The following is a 17,220-nucleotide window of genomic DNA, read 5'->3' on the forward strand; positions in this document are numbered from 1 at the left end:
GAGAGCCCGATGTGGGACTCGATCCCAGGACTCTGAGATCATGACCCGAGCCGAAGGCAGCGGCTCAACCCACTGAGCCACCCAGGCGCCCAGATATTTATTCTTTTTTAATTAGGTAAACGTGCTCCATTGTCTCCAGCAATTAACATTACGAAAGTGTCTGATGGTAAAATCTTTCCTTTGTAGGTAACCTGCCTTTGAAATTCAGAAGTACTAGCAGCATATGTCTAGTTTGGGTATCATTCTTTTCATCTTGCCTGGTACTTGTGAGTTCTTTTAATCTAAGGACTCAAGCCTCTTTGATAAATTATTTTCCTCATCTGTTCTCATCTCTACACCTCCTTTAATAAATGTAGTAAATTTCTTAACTATAGCGTTTATTTTTGCTCTCTCTCCCATAGTTTTAATTTCTTCATTTTTCACCTTGAATTCTACAAAGAATTTTTTAAGTTTGTCTTCTTATTCATTAATTTGATGTTCTACAATAAACTATCAGCTATATATAATCTAAAAAATTTTTAATTGTGTCTTTTCATATCTAACAGCTCTTTCCTATTCCCAAATTATTACTTTCACCATTTTGGGGTAAAAATTTCAAACCTACAGAAAAGCTGAAAATATAGTACAATAAAAAGCCATATATTCTTTTTTTTTTTAAGATTTTATTTATTTATTTGACAGACAGAGATCACAAGTAGGCAGAGAGGCAGGCAGAGAGAGAGAAAGGAGGAAGCAGGCTCCCTGCTGAGCAGAGAGCCCGATGTGGGGCTCAATCCCAGGACCCTGTGATCATGACCTGAGCCAAAGGTGGAGGCCTTAACCCACTGAGCCACCCAGGTGCCCCAAAAGCCATATATTCTTTATCTAGATACACCCATGATGAATGTTTTGCCTCAGATCATTATTTTTGGTGACTACTTGTTGATTTCATTTATTAATGGAATGGCCAGTTGAATGATACTAAAAATACTAATAAAAAACTAATATTAAGTTTTAAGAAAAACTTCTGTTTTTGTGGTAAGTTTGTTTTACAGGAGGTCATTTGTTCTGATGATTGAGATTAGTCCCCCTTTTTCACCAAGTTTTTGCATAAAATTTAAGGAGGCTCTCATAGTTTCAGGTTCATGCATGACATGGAGAGTGAGTATCTCCTTAATAATAAAGCACCTCCTTAATAATAAGGCACCTACTGCCAACATTTAAGGAGACACTACCTCTTGACTTTGAACAAGTGCCAAGTTTGCACTTACACAAACTCAAGAGTTAATGGCTTCTTAATTTTACATCCTAGTTGCCTCTTTTGCTTCACCCAGGTCCTACCCTGCTGTGCACTCTGTTGTGGTTCTTTTCATTCTCTGTTTTTGTCTCTTTCTTACTATTAAGCCTATCCAGTACCTGCAGTTGAGAAGGGCTCTGTCATAGTTTGCATGAATCTGTTCAAACACCATAGATATTTTGTTCTTCTTCATGCAGTAAAGGGTAAGTAACCGGTGCTTCCTTCACATTTTTCAACAATGTACCCTAAAGTGATCCTGCCAATTTACATCAATAATACTCACTTTACCATCTGTTGCTAACTGTGTAGACTCTACAGAGCATTTAGCAAATCAGCCAAATTTGTTAATCATCCTTTATCATCAAAGTACACACATAATTTATTTACTTATTCAGATTCTTTTTCTATATGGGAACACTTTTGTCTCTATAAGGAAAAAAATGTCAATTCAAGTTTCACTTGGAAAACTGTGACGCATACTTTAATTCAGTTACTCCAGAATATACTGATATAAAAGAATAACCTCTCAAAATCACATCTAATTATTATACAAAATTTGTTTCAAAAGTCAGACATTCTAATCATGGTTTGTTCATTTGTTTTTATTTTTATATTTTTTTTAAGATTTATTTATTTGAAAGAGAAAGAGAGAGAATGGGGTCAGGGGAGATAAATAATCTTCAAGCAGACTCCCTGCTGAGTGTAGGGAGGCCAGCGCAGGGCTCAATCCCAGGACCCCCAATATCATGACCTGAGCTGAAAGCAAGGGCTGGCCACTTAACCAGCCGAGCCACTCAGGCACCCCATCCACTTGTTTTCAAACAGAAGTTAGCATTTCTATCTTTCCCATTAAATACAGTCAGAAAAATCAGGAGGCAAATTCTTAGAGATGTTCTCGATTCTATGGTTGCTCATTTTTCCACTTTTCAAAGACCTTTAAGTGGGTTACAGTTACTGCACATTTGTCTGTCAAATCTGCCTTATTTGTGCACCATGGCTTGGACTAGAGTGAGACAAGGCGGTGCCTTAGAGCACAAGATTCAAGGACGCATTCACTCTTAGGGTGGTACCGATGTAAAATCTGCCCTTTCTCCAACAGGAGACAAGTGCCAACTTAAATTTTGTGTCATATAAGCCTCTCTTGCTTCACTCTAGTCCAGGCCCAGCAGTACCTATATCCAAATATATTTTAGAACTGATATTGCAGGTGCCAAAAAAAGAGGAAGGTTTCTCAGTATCCTTACCAGTAATTTTATGCTCTGAAAATTACCATATCTATTCAGACATCATTATATAAATGTAGTGAGCTGATTTTGAAGGAAATACTATTTAACTTTTGCTAATTTGAGTTTCTTGTTTGTTTGTCTGTGGGTTTGTTTTTGTTTTTGCATTCTATTGCAGTACTTACTGTTCCTAGACTTCTTCATGCGCAGTTGCAAAATATTCTGATGATTTTCCTTTGAAGCCCATGATTGGTTTGCAAATGTCATTTAAAAATAACTGTTTCAAGTAGTTATTATTCAGATATTCTCATAGAACAGATACCAAGATTTGGGCTCATTTGCATCTCCACTATAAAACTCACATTTTAATAGCTTTCTACAGTACAGCCTGCCAACTATTCCCTAATATTTATTCTACTCTTCCTTCTTAGATCTAGAGCTCTTGATTTTTAACTGGGTAATACAACTGCCCAGTAATAAAGGTTTATTTTCTAATGACCCTTGCTAGAGGTAGGTGTGAGTGCTTTTTGTCTTTTTCTTGTTTATTGGAATGGGGCACAGGGGCTGTAGCTCAAAGATGGCTGTCTTGGAAGTCTGTGCCAAGGATGCGGGGTCAGCAAAACAGGAGACTGGGACCCTAATGCCCTTGTGAGGTTACAGTATTGGCAATGGACCTTCCACATTTTCAAAGACAGAAATAAATTTTTCTTTTATTTAAACTGGCATTTGAGGGGTGACTGGCTGGCTCATCAGTGGAGCATGTAACTTCTGATATCAGGGTTCTGAGTTCAAGCCCCACGTTAGGTGATGAGATTGCTTAAAAATAAAATCATAAAACAAAAAAAACCCAAACATTAAAAAAAAAAAAAAACAAAAAAAAACAAAACCCTGGCATTTGAGGCTTTCTATTGCCCACAGATAATTCCAATTCCAACTGAAATCCCATTAACCAGAGACTCATATGATTAAAAGGATCTTAAAAAATAACAATTCTGGGAGGCTCCACATATTAAGAAAAAACAGTTGATTCAGTGTAATTTTTCCTTAACCTTTAGCTAAAATCAGTCATCCTGAAAGAAGCATAGCTTTGCAGGGGGAGATAGTGAATTCCAAAACATAAACTATGTTTCAGGGAGAAAACAGGCTGGACAAAACTATTGTTTAAAAGGTAAAGGCTCCCAGAAAAAAAAAAATAAATAAAAAAAATAAAAGGTAAAGGCAGATTGAAGACATTCCAGAGAGAGAAGCAGATAAAATCGTCACTGATTCCTGAGGCCCAGTTGTATTCTCTGCCTAGGGTTCTGTACAATCTCCTTGAGTCTTTAAAACAAGTTATCCTTTTGCTTAAGTTAAAAAAAATTTTTTTTCAACCAAATGGCCTGTTTTTAATAGATATAACCAAGAGTACTAACCAATAGAACAGGTGATACATACAAGAGTGTGCCATTTAGTCAGTGTTATTGAGGAACATCTTGCCTTGGTTAAGATATTCAAGTAAGCAGCATCAGGGAAATACAAATCAAAACCACAATGAGATACCTCCTTACACCAGTCAGAATGGCTAAAATTAACAAGTCAGGAAATAACAGATGTTGACAAGGATGCGGAAAAAAGGGAACCCCCCTACACTGTTGGTGGGAATGCAAGATGGTGCAAACACTCTGGAAAACAGCATGGAGGTTCCTCAAAAAGTTGAAAAGAGAGCTACCCTATGACCCAGCAATTGCACTACTGGGTATTTACCCTAAAGATACAAACATAGTGATCCGAAGGGGTACGTGCACCCTAATGTTTATAGCAGCAACGTCCAAAATAGCCAAACTATGGAAAGAACCTAGATGTCCATCAACAGATGACTGGATAAAGAAGATGTGGTATATATATATAATGGAATACTATGCAGCCATCAAAAGAAATGAAATCTTGCCATTTGTAATGACGTGGATGGAACTAGAGGGTATTATGCTTAGCGAAATAAGTCAGTCGGAGAAAGACAACTATCATATGATCTCCCTGATATGAGGAAGTGGAGATACAACGTGGGGAGCTTGCGGGGTAGGAAAAGAATAAATGAAAGAAGCTGGGATCAGGAGGGAGACAAACCATAAGAGTCTCTCTCTTTTTTTTTTTTTTTTTTAAAGATTCTATTTATTTATTTGACAGAGAGAAATTACAAGTACACTGAGAGGCAGGCAGAGAGAGAGAGAAGGAAGCAGGCTCCCCGCTGAGCAGAGAGCCCGACGCGGGACTCAATCCCAGGACCCTGAGATCATGACCCGAGCCGAAGGCAGTGGCTCAACCCACTGAGCCACCCAGGCGCCCCCCATAAGAGACTCTTAATCTCACAAGACAAACTAAGGGTTGCTGGGGGGAGGGGGGTCGGGAGAGGGTGATGGGGTTATGGACATTGGGGAGGGTATGTGCTATGGTGAGTGCTGTGAAGTGTGTAAACCTGGCAATTCACAGACCTGTACCCCTGGGGCTAAAAATACATTATATGTTTATAAAAAAAAATTTAAATTAAAAAAAAAAAAAGATATTCAAGTAAGTAAAAAATTTATAGGCAAGTTACCCACCCCCTGGATCCCATTGTCACTGAATGCAGTTTGACATTTTATTTTACAAAATAACTGTGTATTTATCACTGCATTCCATTAAATTCTGATCAGTGTGCTTTTTATTATTTTTCTTGGAAAGTTTGAGACATTTTCAATGTACATATGAGGATATTAACATTTCAATTTTGGGCTCATTGTTTTTTGGCATAAATGGCCTGTCGGGATCATTCTGTAGTTTTGTACAGATAGAAATGAATTAAGGAACTTTCTAGGAGGTCTTTTTGTGCAAAAGCTGAAAAGGGTGTTTGCTTTACGGTTTGAATTTGCTGCTAGGACCACTCAAAGGAATTGCTGTATGTCATTTTAACTTTGGTTCACCCTGGGCTTCTCACAGTTACTGCAATCTGTACTCAAGTTCAAAAACACACAAGGGTAAAGCATAGGACTTCGCCAGAACTTTCTAGAAAGAAGTAACAATAAAGTGGAGGCCTGAGTTATTTAGCTGGGCCTTGAGATAAATGGGGTTTTCACTTTTAGAGATGGAACAATTGGATAGTAGTATCATTGTCAACCACTGGAGCTTCACCAATCAGTATCTTTGAGGGAGCCCTTCTCCACTTGACCAGGCTTATATCATACATCTAATGGGCAGTGGAGCTCTTCTCTATGCTATCACAACAATGTAAGTTTATTTTAATTCTTTCTTGTCATTGATAGTTGGCTATTCATATATTCTGATTTTTATGAAACTGGGTACATAATATTTAATAATATAATTTAGCAAATACATTCACCAACAATGTTATGTTCCTAAACCTGCTCTCATAATTTGAATTGCATTTTATACTATGCTGCATGAATTGTATTTAGGAATTCAGAGTTATATATTTCATTAACTTACAGTCACAGTTAGTAAATGATGGTCAGTCACCACTGAGCCTAACTTATCACTTTATTTTATTGAATGGTTGTATATATTTAATGTCAGGTTACTTCTCTCCACACTGGCCTTTTTTCCTAAGTTGTCTTTAAAAATACTATGGTTTGGGGGTGTCTGGGTGACTGAGTCGATTAAGCATCTACCTTTGGCTCAGGGTTCCAGGGTCCTGGGATTAAGCCCCAAATCAGGCTCCCTGCTCAGTGCAGAGCCTGCTTCTCCTTCTCCTTCTACCCCTCCCCCTGCTCGTGCTCTCTCTCAATAAAATCTTTTAAAAAAGTATTGTGATTTTATCACTTTGCAAGTACAGAAATCAGAGGTCTGAAGTGTGGAGTTTACATAGATTTACGACACTGAAGAATCTTTAGCTGCCTTCGGGGTACTTTGAACTTTATTTGCAATATAAGTACATGCTTATTATCACTTTGTTTAAATTCTGAACTTAGTTCTTTTTCATAAAATAAGTAGTTTCAGGTGACAGGTGGGGAAATTAATCATCTGCCTGAGCACATGTCATCTTATGACAATGAATGCTCTTCGGCTTCTGCAGTCAAGTTATCACTGAGTGCAGCCTGGCATTTTGTTACATCAAACAATTGTGGTGTGATATCCTTTTATTATTCGACTAAAATGTGAACCTGGCTTTTCCCAAAAGCTTTATTTGAACTATTATCTCCTTTCAATTTACAAATAAGGAAAACAGCTGACCAGAAGCATACCATAAAAGCATTAAAACTCTTTTAATAATTTTAATGGAAATGTTTTGATGTTAAAGACACCTTCCTGCTTCCCTAAACAGAATATGGTATACAATACAAAATAAGACTTTTTCAGATTGACTCAAGGTTACCAACATGGTCAGTTATTTTACTCAGCTTTAATACTGCAAAGTCTTCAGGAACTACTAGGAAATAGATACATATTTAAATATACATACATACATAACACATGCATATTGAATACACCCCATACTATTGCACTTTCTCAGCTGTCATTTATCATTTTTATTAGTCAGTATGCTACTGATTCTAATATTCCTTAACTCATACATAATTATGTCATCAGTATTTTCCTTTTTTTTTTTTTTGGTTTGGTAATGGTCCATTTTTTAAAATGAAATTTCACATGAATTCCAACATACAAACTGAATGAATATGGATTTCTGCTGTGGAAGTGGAACAGGGAGCCAGTGTCCTGCTGCTGAGCCTCTATACCTGGTCTTCAGAGTAGAACACTGAGGTATCTGATGAAACCCCAGGCTACCATCAAACAATTCGATACCACTAGTCAAACCTAAGAGTGACTTCCTCTATTCTGAAGCATAAACTTTTTTAGAAAATGTTATCTTGTACCTTGTACAGAAGGCAACAACAATAAAAACATCCATGATCTCATTACTCAGTAACTTCAATTAGTATAACAAATAAAAATGGAAGTAAAAGATAAGTAAGGGTCCCAAGTTCAAATAATACAGAGTATGGGTTTTAGACTCAAAGGGCCTGAATTTTAATGCAGGCATTGTCACTACTAGCTTTAACATTTTGAGCAAGTTACTTAACTAAGGTTCAGTTTCTCATATATTAAAAAAGAAGATAATGGTATGTATTTCCCAGGCTGTTCTATGGATCAAATGCATACAATAGGCACTATTAAATTCCTTTTCATTCCCCTAGAAAGAGATTAGGATTTCTTGATTAGCTTCAGACTCCTGATGGAGTATAGGAGAGGTTGTGGCAGGGAATAAACAATGGAGTAGAGATTTGGGAGACAAGGGATACGTTTAGGAATTCTTGTGCCCTAATTACTGTCTTTTTTTTTTTCTTTTCCCCCTCTCATGGGTATAGGAATTGGCCATCTCCTTTGCTTTAACTTCTACCATTTGCTGCTTTCATTTAGAGTGGTAATCCCACTTCCACCTTTCCCTCGTCAATTAGAAGATGAAATTTATCCTGGTTTCTCCTCCTAGAGTTACAGGGTTAAAAAATACCTGATTATAAAAACAAACACCTGAAGATTGACTTCCAGAATAGCAGAGTAAAAACCGCAGGGAACTTACTCTCTCTCTAAAACAATGAAAATACAGGCAAACAGACAATTTCTGGGTCTGACATTTAACAAAAACCAAAGAATGAACTGAAAAATTCAAAAGAAATTACTGAACTTCAGTGCCCTTGAGAAAAAACAGCAACCCAGGTACCTGAGGTAGAGTATAGCCCAGATATCACACAGTTAATGAAAATGCCAGTTCCAATCCTCTGTCTACTGGCTAAGGGACCTGTGATCTTTACTTCATCCCACTGAGCTGAAGTTCACCTTATTTTCCCCTTAACTACCTGTGAGAATTAAATAACGTAATATGAACAAAACACCCATGAATTGATGGGGAAAAGTTACTTACCTAAAAAAACTTGCTAAACCCAACATTTCTACCTTAAACACACAAGATATCATACTATTTGCAAACAAATCATGTAAAAGCTTTAGAGTTGTTCCAACAACGTGTCTTACCTTTTCATGTAATTATTATGCATTAAAACTTCTAAAAATAGTGATAATAAGGCCAAAATTTTAATTTGACATAAATCAAAATGACAATATTGAAATTGCTCAATAAAGCATTTCTCCGCCCTGGGCCTCAATCTTTCCAGTACATTTCTCAAAGGAGGATTTCTATTCATTCCTCTATATCAGTGCAAGCTGTCCTTCACACCGGACTGCTTTAGAGTATCCTTTCTTTAAAGCACCGTCCCTATAATTATAATGCCTTTCTTCCTCTATTTCAAAATAGCATTTAAAAAAAATCTTAACTCAAACTATCCAGTCATACTCTTCTATAAATTTACAGGCTCCCAAACATATACACAGTATTGCAGTAAAAGGGATTTATTTGGATTTTACTTTTAAAATCATCAAAATAGCAAACAGTGACTTTTTAAAATTCAAATTAAATTGCATGGAGAAGAAAAGATAAATAGAATACATGTTTTTACTAAGAATAAACTCCTACCTTAGGAGAAGTGGAGAGATCTCTTCCTGCAGAAATAACGGTGTTTTCATTTACTCCTCCTGTCTTTGGTGAGATGGCTGGTGGGGCTGGAGCTTTTCTTTTCACTCTCCTTTCAGTTTCTAGTTCTTGAACTGGAGTTACCAAATTATTTGGAGAAAGAGTTGGTTTAGGTTCATAAAAAGGATTAGATCTAAATGAAAGAAGAAGTATTGTTAAATGTTACTCTAAAATAGTTCATTCCTAACTAAAATAATAAAAAATAAAAATTTATAAAAATATAAAATACTGAAAATGATAAGGAGAAACCCAAACTAGTGATAACCTACAATTTGGAAACAATCACTATTAATCTATTTTTTATGAATCATTAACAATAAAATTTTTCCCTTTAAAAAAGTATTTTTAAATTTTTTTTCATACAAGGTCACACTTGGCTCTATTGTATATAGAGCCTTAGAAAAATGTTTATAGTAATAGTAAATCCCATATACTCCCCATACCCAAGGTAAAGGAAATAAGATATGGAAACATTGATTTGCTTTTTTATGTTCCCCACATCAAACATTCGTTTTTTTCCCTTGCACTTCATCCCTTCTCATTAGGATGAAATGCATTTAGAAGTTCACTCAGCAAGGCTGTATTAATAGTAAATTCTCCCAGGCATTGAAAATATCTTTATGTCACACTTAAATGATAATTCAGCTAGGTAGAAAATTCTAGTTGTAAGTTAATTCATCTCAGCACTCTGATGATATTAGCCCACTGTCAGCCTAGTATTGTTCTTTTAGAAGTCATCTTTTATCTTTGGTTGCTGTTAGGATCTTCTTTTTTCTTCTGGTTTTGAGTAATTTTACTATGATATGTCTAGGTGTGGATTTCTTTTAATTTATCCTGTTTCAGGCTCTTTATATCTCCTAAGTCTGAAGATGTAGGTTTCATTAGTTCTGAAAAATTATCAACCAGGGCGCCTGGGTGGCTCAGTGGGTTAAGCCGCTGCCTTCGGCTCAGGTCATGATCTCAGGGTCCTGGGATCGAGTCCCACATCGGGCTCTCTGCTCAGCAGGGAGCCTGTTTCCCTCTCTCTCTCTCTGCCTGCCTCTCCATCTACTTGTGATTTCTCTCTGTCAAATAAATAAATAAAATCTTTAAAAAAAAAATTATCAACCATTATCTCTTTGATAGCCTCTTCTCTATTTTCTCTATTCTCTTCTTTAGAAAATCTTATCAGATGTATGTTGAATTATCTCTCTCCTTCATATGTTTACAAATTTTCATTTCTCCCATGTTATATTCTGGATAATTCCTCATATCTATGATCCAGTTAACTACCTCTCTCTTCATCTGTGTCTAATTTAATGTTTAATTCTCCAGAATTTTTAATTCTGATAAGCATTTTTCTTCATGTGGCTGTGTACAGAATACCTCAGGTATAGAGATCTGAGTCATTAATCATTTAAACATATTTACTTCAGAGTCTCTATCTGATAAATCTATTACTTTAAGTTTCTGCATGGACAATCCTAGTGTTTCTTGTCTCCTGACTCTCTCTCTTAGTAGTATACTGTTTCCTTGTACGATTTGTAATTCTAGATTTCGAGTTCAGGGCTTAATCTGAGGAAATCCTGCATAGTCTGAGCTGGGAGTGTCTCCTTTCAATGTTTATGTTTGTTTTTGCCAAGTGCTTCAGGAGCCATTTTATGTTCTTTTTTCTTGTCTTGGAGGATCCCAGGCCACCACCCTACCACTAAAATGCCAAATCCATGGAGGATTTGGGTGGGCCTATGTGCTTATAACATTTCTGGGAATACTTTTTTTTTTTTTCTCTCTCTACCTACAGTCTAGGCCCAGGCAAAATACCCTTCCTTGTTAACTCCTTTTATGAACAGATGATTTTTTTTTGCATTAGTTATCCGTAGACACAAGTATCTGGTATATGTGATGATTATTCTTCCTATAAACTGTTATCCTGGTTTTTATTTGTTAGTTTGTTACATTTTTTCCCCAACACCAACACCTAGAATTGTATATGTAAAGAATAAAATTTCTGAGTCCACAAGGCTAAGAACCAGCTGACCCAAATACAGTGATTATTCCAAGGGAATTCCACCTAGTCATGTAAGGTCTGTACTGGTAATGACCCTCTGTTTTAATTACAAATGCTCTTTTAACTACAACAGTATCAGACTCACTAAGAACCAATACCAATTATGTACACCCTTAAATAAGAATTTACATATGGACAGTCAAAGCATGAGACTGGGTACCAAGTAGATATGGATCAGAGATGGGAAATATATCATAATTGTGATGTCATTCTTATGCTATACTCATGGCAGCAATGAGTGTCATGGGATTCTTTCCACTGAGCTAGGGTACAGTCACAGAATCTCTTTCAACTCTGCTCAAGGTAGTTGCTTTTAACTGAATGGGGTTGGCATTTACAAAGAAACGTATTTCCTGTTCTTCCTCTTCTTATGTCTGTGCATTCAAGAGAATAAGAATAGGAAACTGCACTTGAAAATTTGTTTTTCAGACGAAATATTCTTGCCTAGTAAGTGTTCAAGACATGCTTGAAGTATTCACATTCCATGTTTACAACTGGAGAAGAACTTGGGGATATCAAAATAAGGAACAATGTTAAAATAACTAGGTATTCAAAAAAAGCTGAGTATTCTCTCTGAAAAGAGACATGAAAGGTATCACATCTAGCCTAGAATGGAGGGCTTACCAATTACATTATTAATTAAGATTAATGAAGTGTTTATGCGGTGCTAGGCACTATTTTAAGTATTTCATATGTAATTAACCCATTTAATCCCTACAAGTTTGTTTCTTGGGCTGATTAAACTGAGAGCCTCAGACAGCTATTTTTCAAACTCTAAAAGTAGTTTGAAGGGGGCGCCTGGGTGGCTCAGTTGGTTAAGCGACTGCCTTCAGCTCAGGTCATGATCCCAGAGTCCTGGGATCGAGTCCCACATCAGGCTCCCTGCTCCTTGGAGAGTCTGCTTCTCCCTCTGACTTTCTCCCCTCTCATGCTCTCTTTCACTGTCTCTCTCTCAAATAAATAAAATAAAATAAAATAAAATAAAAAGTAGTTTGAAGGGAGGTAAATGTAAAGAAAGAAGATGAAAACAACATTTTTTTTAAAACTCCAAAACTTAAAAGAGAGAAAAATCTTTTTCCCCCCAAACTTACTATTTGCCAACTAATGTTAAATATTTTAGAACTAGGGGCACCTGGGTGGCTCCATTGGATAAGCGACTGCCTTAGGCCTAGGTCATGATCCCAGGATCCTGGGATGGACCATGGCATGGGGCTCCCTGCTCAGTGGGAGGCCCACTTCTCCCTCTTCCTCTGCCACTGCTCGGCCTACTTGTGCTCTCTATCTCTGTCAAATGAATAAATAAAATCTTTAAAAACGATTAAAAAAGTTTCAGAATTAAACAGACCCATTTTAATCTAACTCAATTAATTAATTAGGTGATATTCTAAAAAACTCGTCTTGGTTAGGTCTGCCTAGAATAAACAACCGTAACAGTTTGTAAGATGGTAGCTGCCACAATAATCATTATTATTATTTTGTTACGTAAATATGGCTAGTCTTAAGACAACTTAAGAAGTGTTAAAGGACATTTATATTGCAAAAGGATGTGTGCTTCAAAGCCTTCAAAGAACACTGACAAAATCCCTTAAAACAGGTATGATTCGGTACACTTTATTTAACTTACAATACTCAGTTGTATGTAATTTTTATAAAAACATATCTAGTATGTATACAAAAGTAACTAGATATTATCATTTTTCTTCCTATTTCTGCCTGCTTCAAACCACTTGGGTCTCCCTCTAATCACTTGAATATTAGTATTCCTGTCAAAAGAAGGTAAATGCAAGTAAAAAGGAAGCTCATAATCAGCTGATTTCCAAAGCTGGATCATAAGACTCATATTACTAGAAACATAATCAAAACAGACATTTTCTTGAAACAATTAGAGCTATGTTTCTCAATCTGTTTTATACTATAACATGTAGTAAAAATGAAATTGGTATGTCATGTTATCTTAAAAACATTGGAAGTTGCTGGAAAAATCAGGGTACCAGGGACTCCAGCTGCCCTGGACCATGCCTCACTGCCAGAAAGACTAAGGGAATGAGTGAATGAGTATCTCTGTACGCCTATAATCTACTGGTGAGAAAACAGTGTGCTAGGCACCACCACTTGCTAGGTACTAAGTAAGAGTAAGACAAGCTTCTACTACTAAGTGCTTTGAATGACCCTCCCCTACGGATCAGAGATTTCTAACAAAAACTGAATTTAAAAACAAAAATTAATTTCCTACTTTTTTTTTTTTTTCAAGATTTTATTTATTTGACAGAGACACAGTGAGTGAGGGAACACAGGCAGGACGAGTGGGAGAGGGAGAAGCAGACTCCTTGCTGAGCAGGGAGCCCGATGCTGGCTGAAGGCAGATGCTTAATGACTGAGCCACCCACGTGCCCCTGAATTTCCTACTCTTAAAGAATAACCAGGATATCGTCATATTTATATGAAGTGTCCAGAATACTCAAATCCCTTTGGACAAAAAGGAGATTAATGGTTTTAGGAGGCAGGGGAAGGGAGGAATTGAAACTGACCATTAACAGGTAAAGGATTTCTTTTTGGGGTGACAAAAATGCTCTGGAATTAGATTGTGGTGATGGCTGCACAACACAGTGAATTAGCTAAGAACCAGTGAAGTGTACACTTTAAATACAGGGTTTTATGTTTTGTGAAGTATATCTTAATAAAAAAAAGGTGCTATTAAAAAAGTGACTAGTATACACTGTGCTATAAAAAAGTGAATATATATGAAATATATGGTTATGAACATGCTCCCTTCTCTATAAAATAAATTATGTAATTACTGATCAACACATTTTAAAAAATATATAATATTTTTAGTAAAGAAAAGCTACTTAAGCAACTAGCATAATTTCCACATTCTGTTGATTATCTATGATTTGAATAACCTATTCCAGGGCTTCCTATATCACTTTGAATAAGTAAAGATTATTTTTATCCTTGTACTATATACTTGAGTAGTAGATTAGTTCATCACTAACTCACTGTGAACTAAAAATTCATCTTTTACATTAAGCGGAAAACTGGACAGAATAATTTTAAGTGACATTATTCATCGCTTAGAAAACAATTCATCTGGGGCGCCTGGGTGGTTCAGTGGGTTAAAGCCTCTCCCTTTTGCTCTGGTCATGATCCCAGGGTCTGGGGATCAAGCCCCGCATCTGGGCTCTCTGCTCAGCAGGGAGCCTGCTTCCTGTCTCTCTGCCTGCCTCTGCCTGCCTCTCTGTCTGCTTGTCATCTCTGTCAAATAAATAAATAAAATCTTAAAAAAAAAAAAAAAAAGACAAGAATTCATCCAAGAAAAAGAATTACAGAAAGAAAAACTATAAGTTGATTAGAAATAGGATTGACATACTGAAAAAATAATAAAATGCGAAGCAAGGGTACAGTGAAATCTGTAGTTTTTTTCCTCTCACTCTGAAACTTTACATTTCTTTGGAAAAAACACATTTCTTAAATGAGTGCGTAGAGTCTCTGAATAAAATTCAAAGACAACTTTTCTTTGGAAATAGACATACAACCATACCAGAAATAATTTTATGCTGGAAGAGTCATTTCATAAATGTCTTGAAAAAATATTATTGCTTTCTCAGTTTTCATTTTTGCTACATAAACTAATGGCTGAACTAACTCCCAAACACAAGAAACTGAGAAAACCCCTGTGGTTGCTAAGCACACAGGACACATGCTACTTGCACTGAAGGGTATTTACTTTCTCTTAGTGCTGATGGTTATGAACATGCTCCCTTCTCTATAAAATAAATTATGTAATTACTGATCAACACATTTTAAAAAATATATAATATTTTTTAATTAATATACTGAGGTTCTGAAGGTTGCTTTACACATCAAAATACTCGGCACTATTCATTTGTGATAAGTTTTATGTCAGAGGATGCAGGAAGAGTTTGGTAATGGAAGATGAGTAATACAGGCTTTTCACTCGATGAAAGGTCATAAGTTTATTATTGAAGTAAGAACAAATTTTGGAAGATTTCTGCTAATATAATTGGACCTACAGACTTTTGGACAAAAAAGGCGGAGAAATAGAGTTCTCCCTGAATTCTCAAATTAGCTGATGAGCAATCTTCAGAATATGTATGTAGATTCCTATTAAAAAAAAAAGCTAAAGTGTTTGTAGGTTCCCTCTGGTAATCTCAGATGATTGAGCAATTTAGAATGTTCTTTATTCATGGGAAACTTGTAAAGACTGTGACTTTCATGTGGAAAAAAAGAATGGTCAAAAGGAAACACCCAGTGATTCTGATTTTAGTTTTTAATAAGGCATTTTAAAAGTTTAAGCAAACATTCGATGTCTCTTTAATTTGTTAATAGGAGAGAGCAGGGTGTGTGTGTGTATGTTGTGTAATACTCATGCATCTTGGAATGACTGAATGCTTGTACTTAAAGTTTATATTTACATTCAAATACTCTAGGTGTGTGGCTATTACTCAGCACCTACACCACCCATGAGAAATTTTATTTTGATCACACATTAGCTATTTCAAATAAAACAGATATAACTTTAGCAGTTGAGTTGAGTTGAGCTAACTTTTTCAACCCCTATAGTTATTAATCAGTATTGAAATCTAAACCTAGGTTTGGAATCAGCTGATCACTTCCATGTATTTCCATGCACTTATAGAAAATGAGAGCTTTTTTAGGTTTTATTAAAATATAACTAGGCCCATGGAAGCATGTAGCACATGTGAGAGTCACAGGCCATGTGGTGTAAAATGGAAAAAGCTTAAGAAATGCAGTTCCAAAGCAACAGAAAACAAGTCAACTACTTTATTCTTCCAAGCAAGTTTTTGAAATATTTGAATTTGGTTATTGTAGTTTTCTAAAATAATCTCTATGTCCCTATGCCCTCAATCACTGCTCTTTTGATGTGGTTTCTGGACATTTTGATGACTCTGTTGCTCTATTCTTTTAATGCTCTGAATCATCAATGCTCCTTGTAAAGAGTAGCATCCAGAAGTAAAATAGTGCTCAAAGCAAGAGCTGACCAATGCACAGGAAAGAAATGGCATATCTTTCTTAACACCAAGCGATTGCTCCCAAGATTGATACAGGAGCCTTTTTTAAAAATTCCCCTCTCAGTCTATAATATCCCCATTATTTTGAAAGATTTTCCTACTAAACTGTATTTTTAAAGGAATAACTATTTTTCACAAGATCTAAATAATCTTCATATACTAAAATTCACATATTTCTGAGAAAAACAAAGACCCATATAGCCTTATTAAAAGTAAACATATAATTACTATTCTATTAATTCCATCATCACCTGTTTCATTTCTGCGTCCATACCTAATGACTGAGTTTCTTCCTCATGATGGGTCAGGTTTTCCTGTTTCTTTACATGCCTGATAGATTTTTGACTGGTTGTTGGACACTGTCAATTTTATGTTTTGGGTGCTGGATTTTTTGGTATTCCTTTTGGTATCTCTGGTATATCTGCATGACGTGTAGATAAGTTACTTGGAAATATTCTGATTCTTTGAGCCTTGCTCTTAAGCTCTGTTAGCGCAAGCCTAGAACAGCCTTTAGTGCAGGGCTAATCTCACCACATTTTTGAGACACTCTGATGAGAACCTGACTTGATGTCCCATGTGTAAGGAACCACTTGGAAACAAACTATTCTTGGTCCAGGGATGTTTCTGTGAGATTCTTTGTCCTTAATAATTTCTTCATATGTCTGCTCTCATCAATACTCAGCTAAAGTCTCAGGGGGAACCATCTACAGATCTCTGAAACTCAGGTTCTGAGTAGCTCTCTTTTCTCAGATACCCTGTCTACAATTCTATTCTATTCTCCTCAGTACCCCCAAAGTCCTAACTGTCTTCTCAATCCATGGAGATTACTAGGACTTTTAGGCTCTTCTTCCCAAACTAGAGTTGGAAATTCTCTCCCTTAAATAAAGCTTGGGGCGCCTGGGTGGCTCAGTGGGTTAAGCCGCTGCCTTCGGCTCGGGTCATGATCTCAGAGTCCTGGGATCGAGTCCCACATCGGGCTCTCTGCTCAGCAGAGAGCCTGCTTCCCTCTCTCTCTCTCTCTCTGCCTGCCTCTCCATCTACTTGTGATCTCTCTCTGTCAC

At 36.4% G+C, this 17,220-nt stretch overlaps 1 protein-coding gene across 10 annotated transcripts in view; it reads right to left on the reverse strand.

Annotated features, from left to right (window-relative positions):
* EHBP1 (EH domain binding protein 1) overlaps positions 1 to 17,220 on the reverse strand; it is a 342,159-nt gene that overhangs the window by 159,482 nt on the left and 165,457 nt on the right. For all 10 annotated transcript variants that reach the window (XM_059405990.1, XM_059405988.1, XM_059405989.1 and 7 more), the window contains one exon: positions 9,002 to 9,191. In XM_059405990.1, coding sequence (XP_059261973.1) covers positions 9,002 to 9,191 — 190 coding nt within the window. The remainder of the gene's footprint in view (positions 1 to 9,001; positions 9,192 to 17,220) is intronic.

Source organism: Mustela nigripes, chromosome 7 (assembly GCF_022355385.1).
Source record: "Mustela nigripes isolate SB6536 chromosome 7, MUSNIG.SB6536, whole genome shotgun sequence".
In the NCBI taxonomy this organism is placed as follows: Eukaryota; Metazoa; Chordata; class Mammalia; order Carnivora; family Mustelidae; genus Mustela; species Mustela nigripes.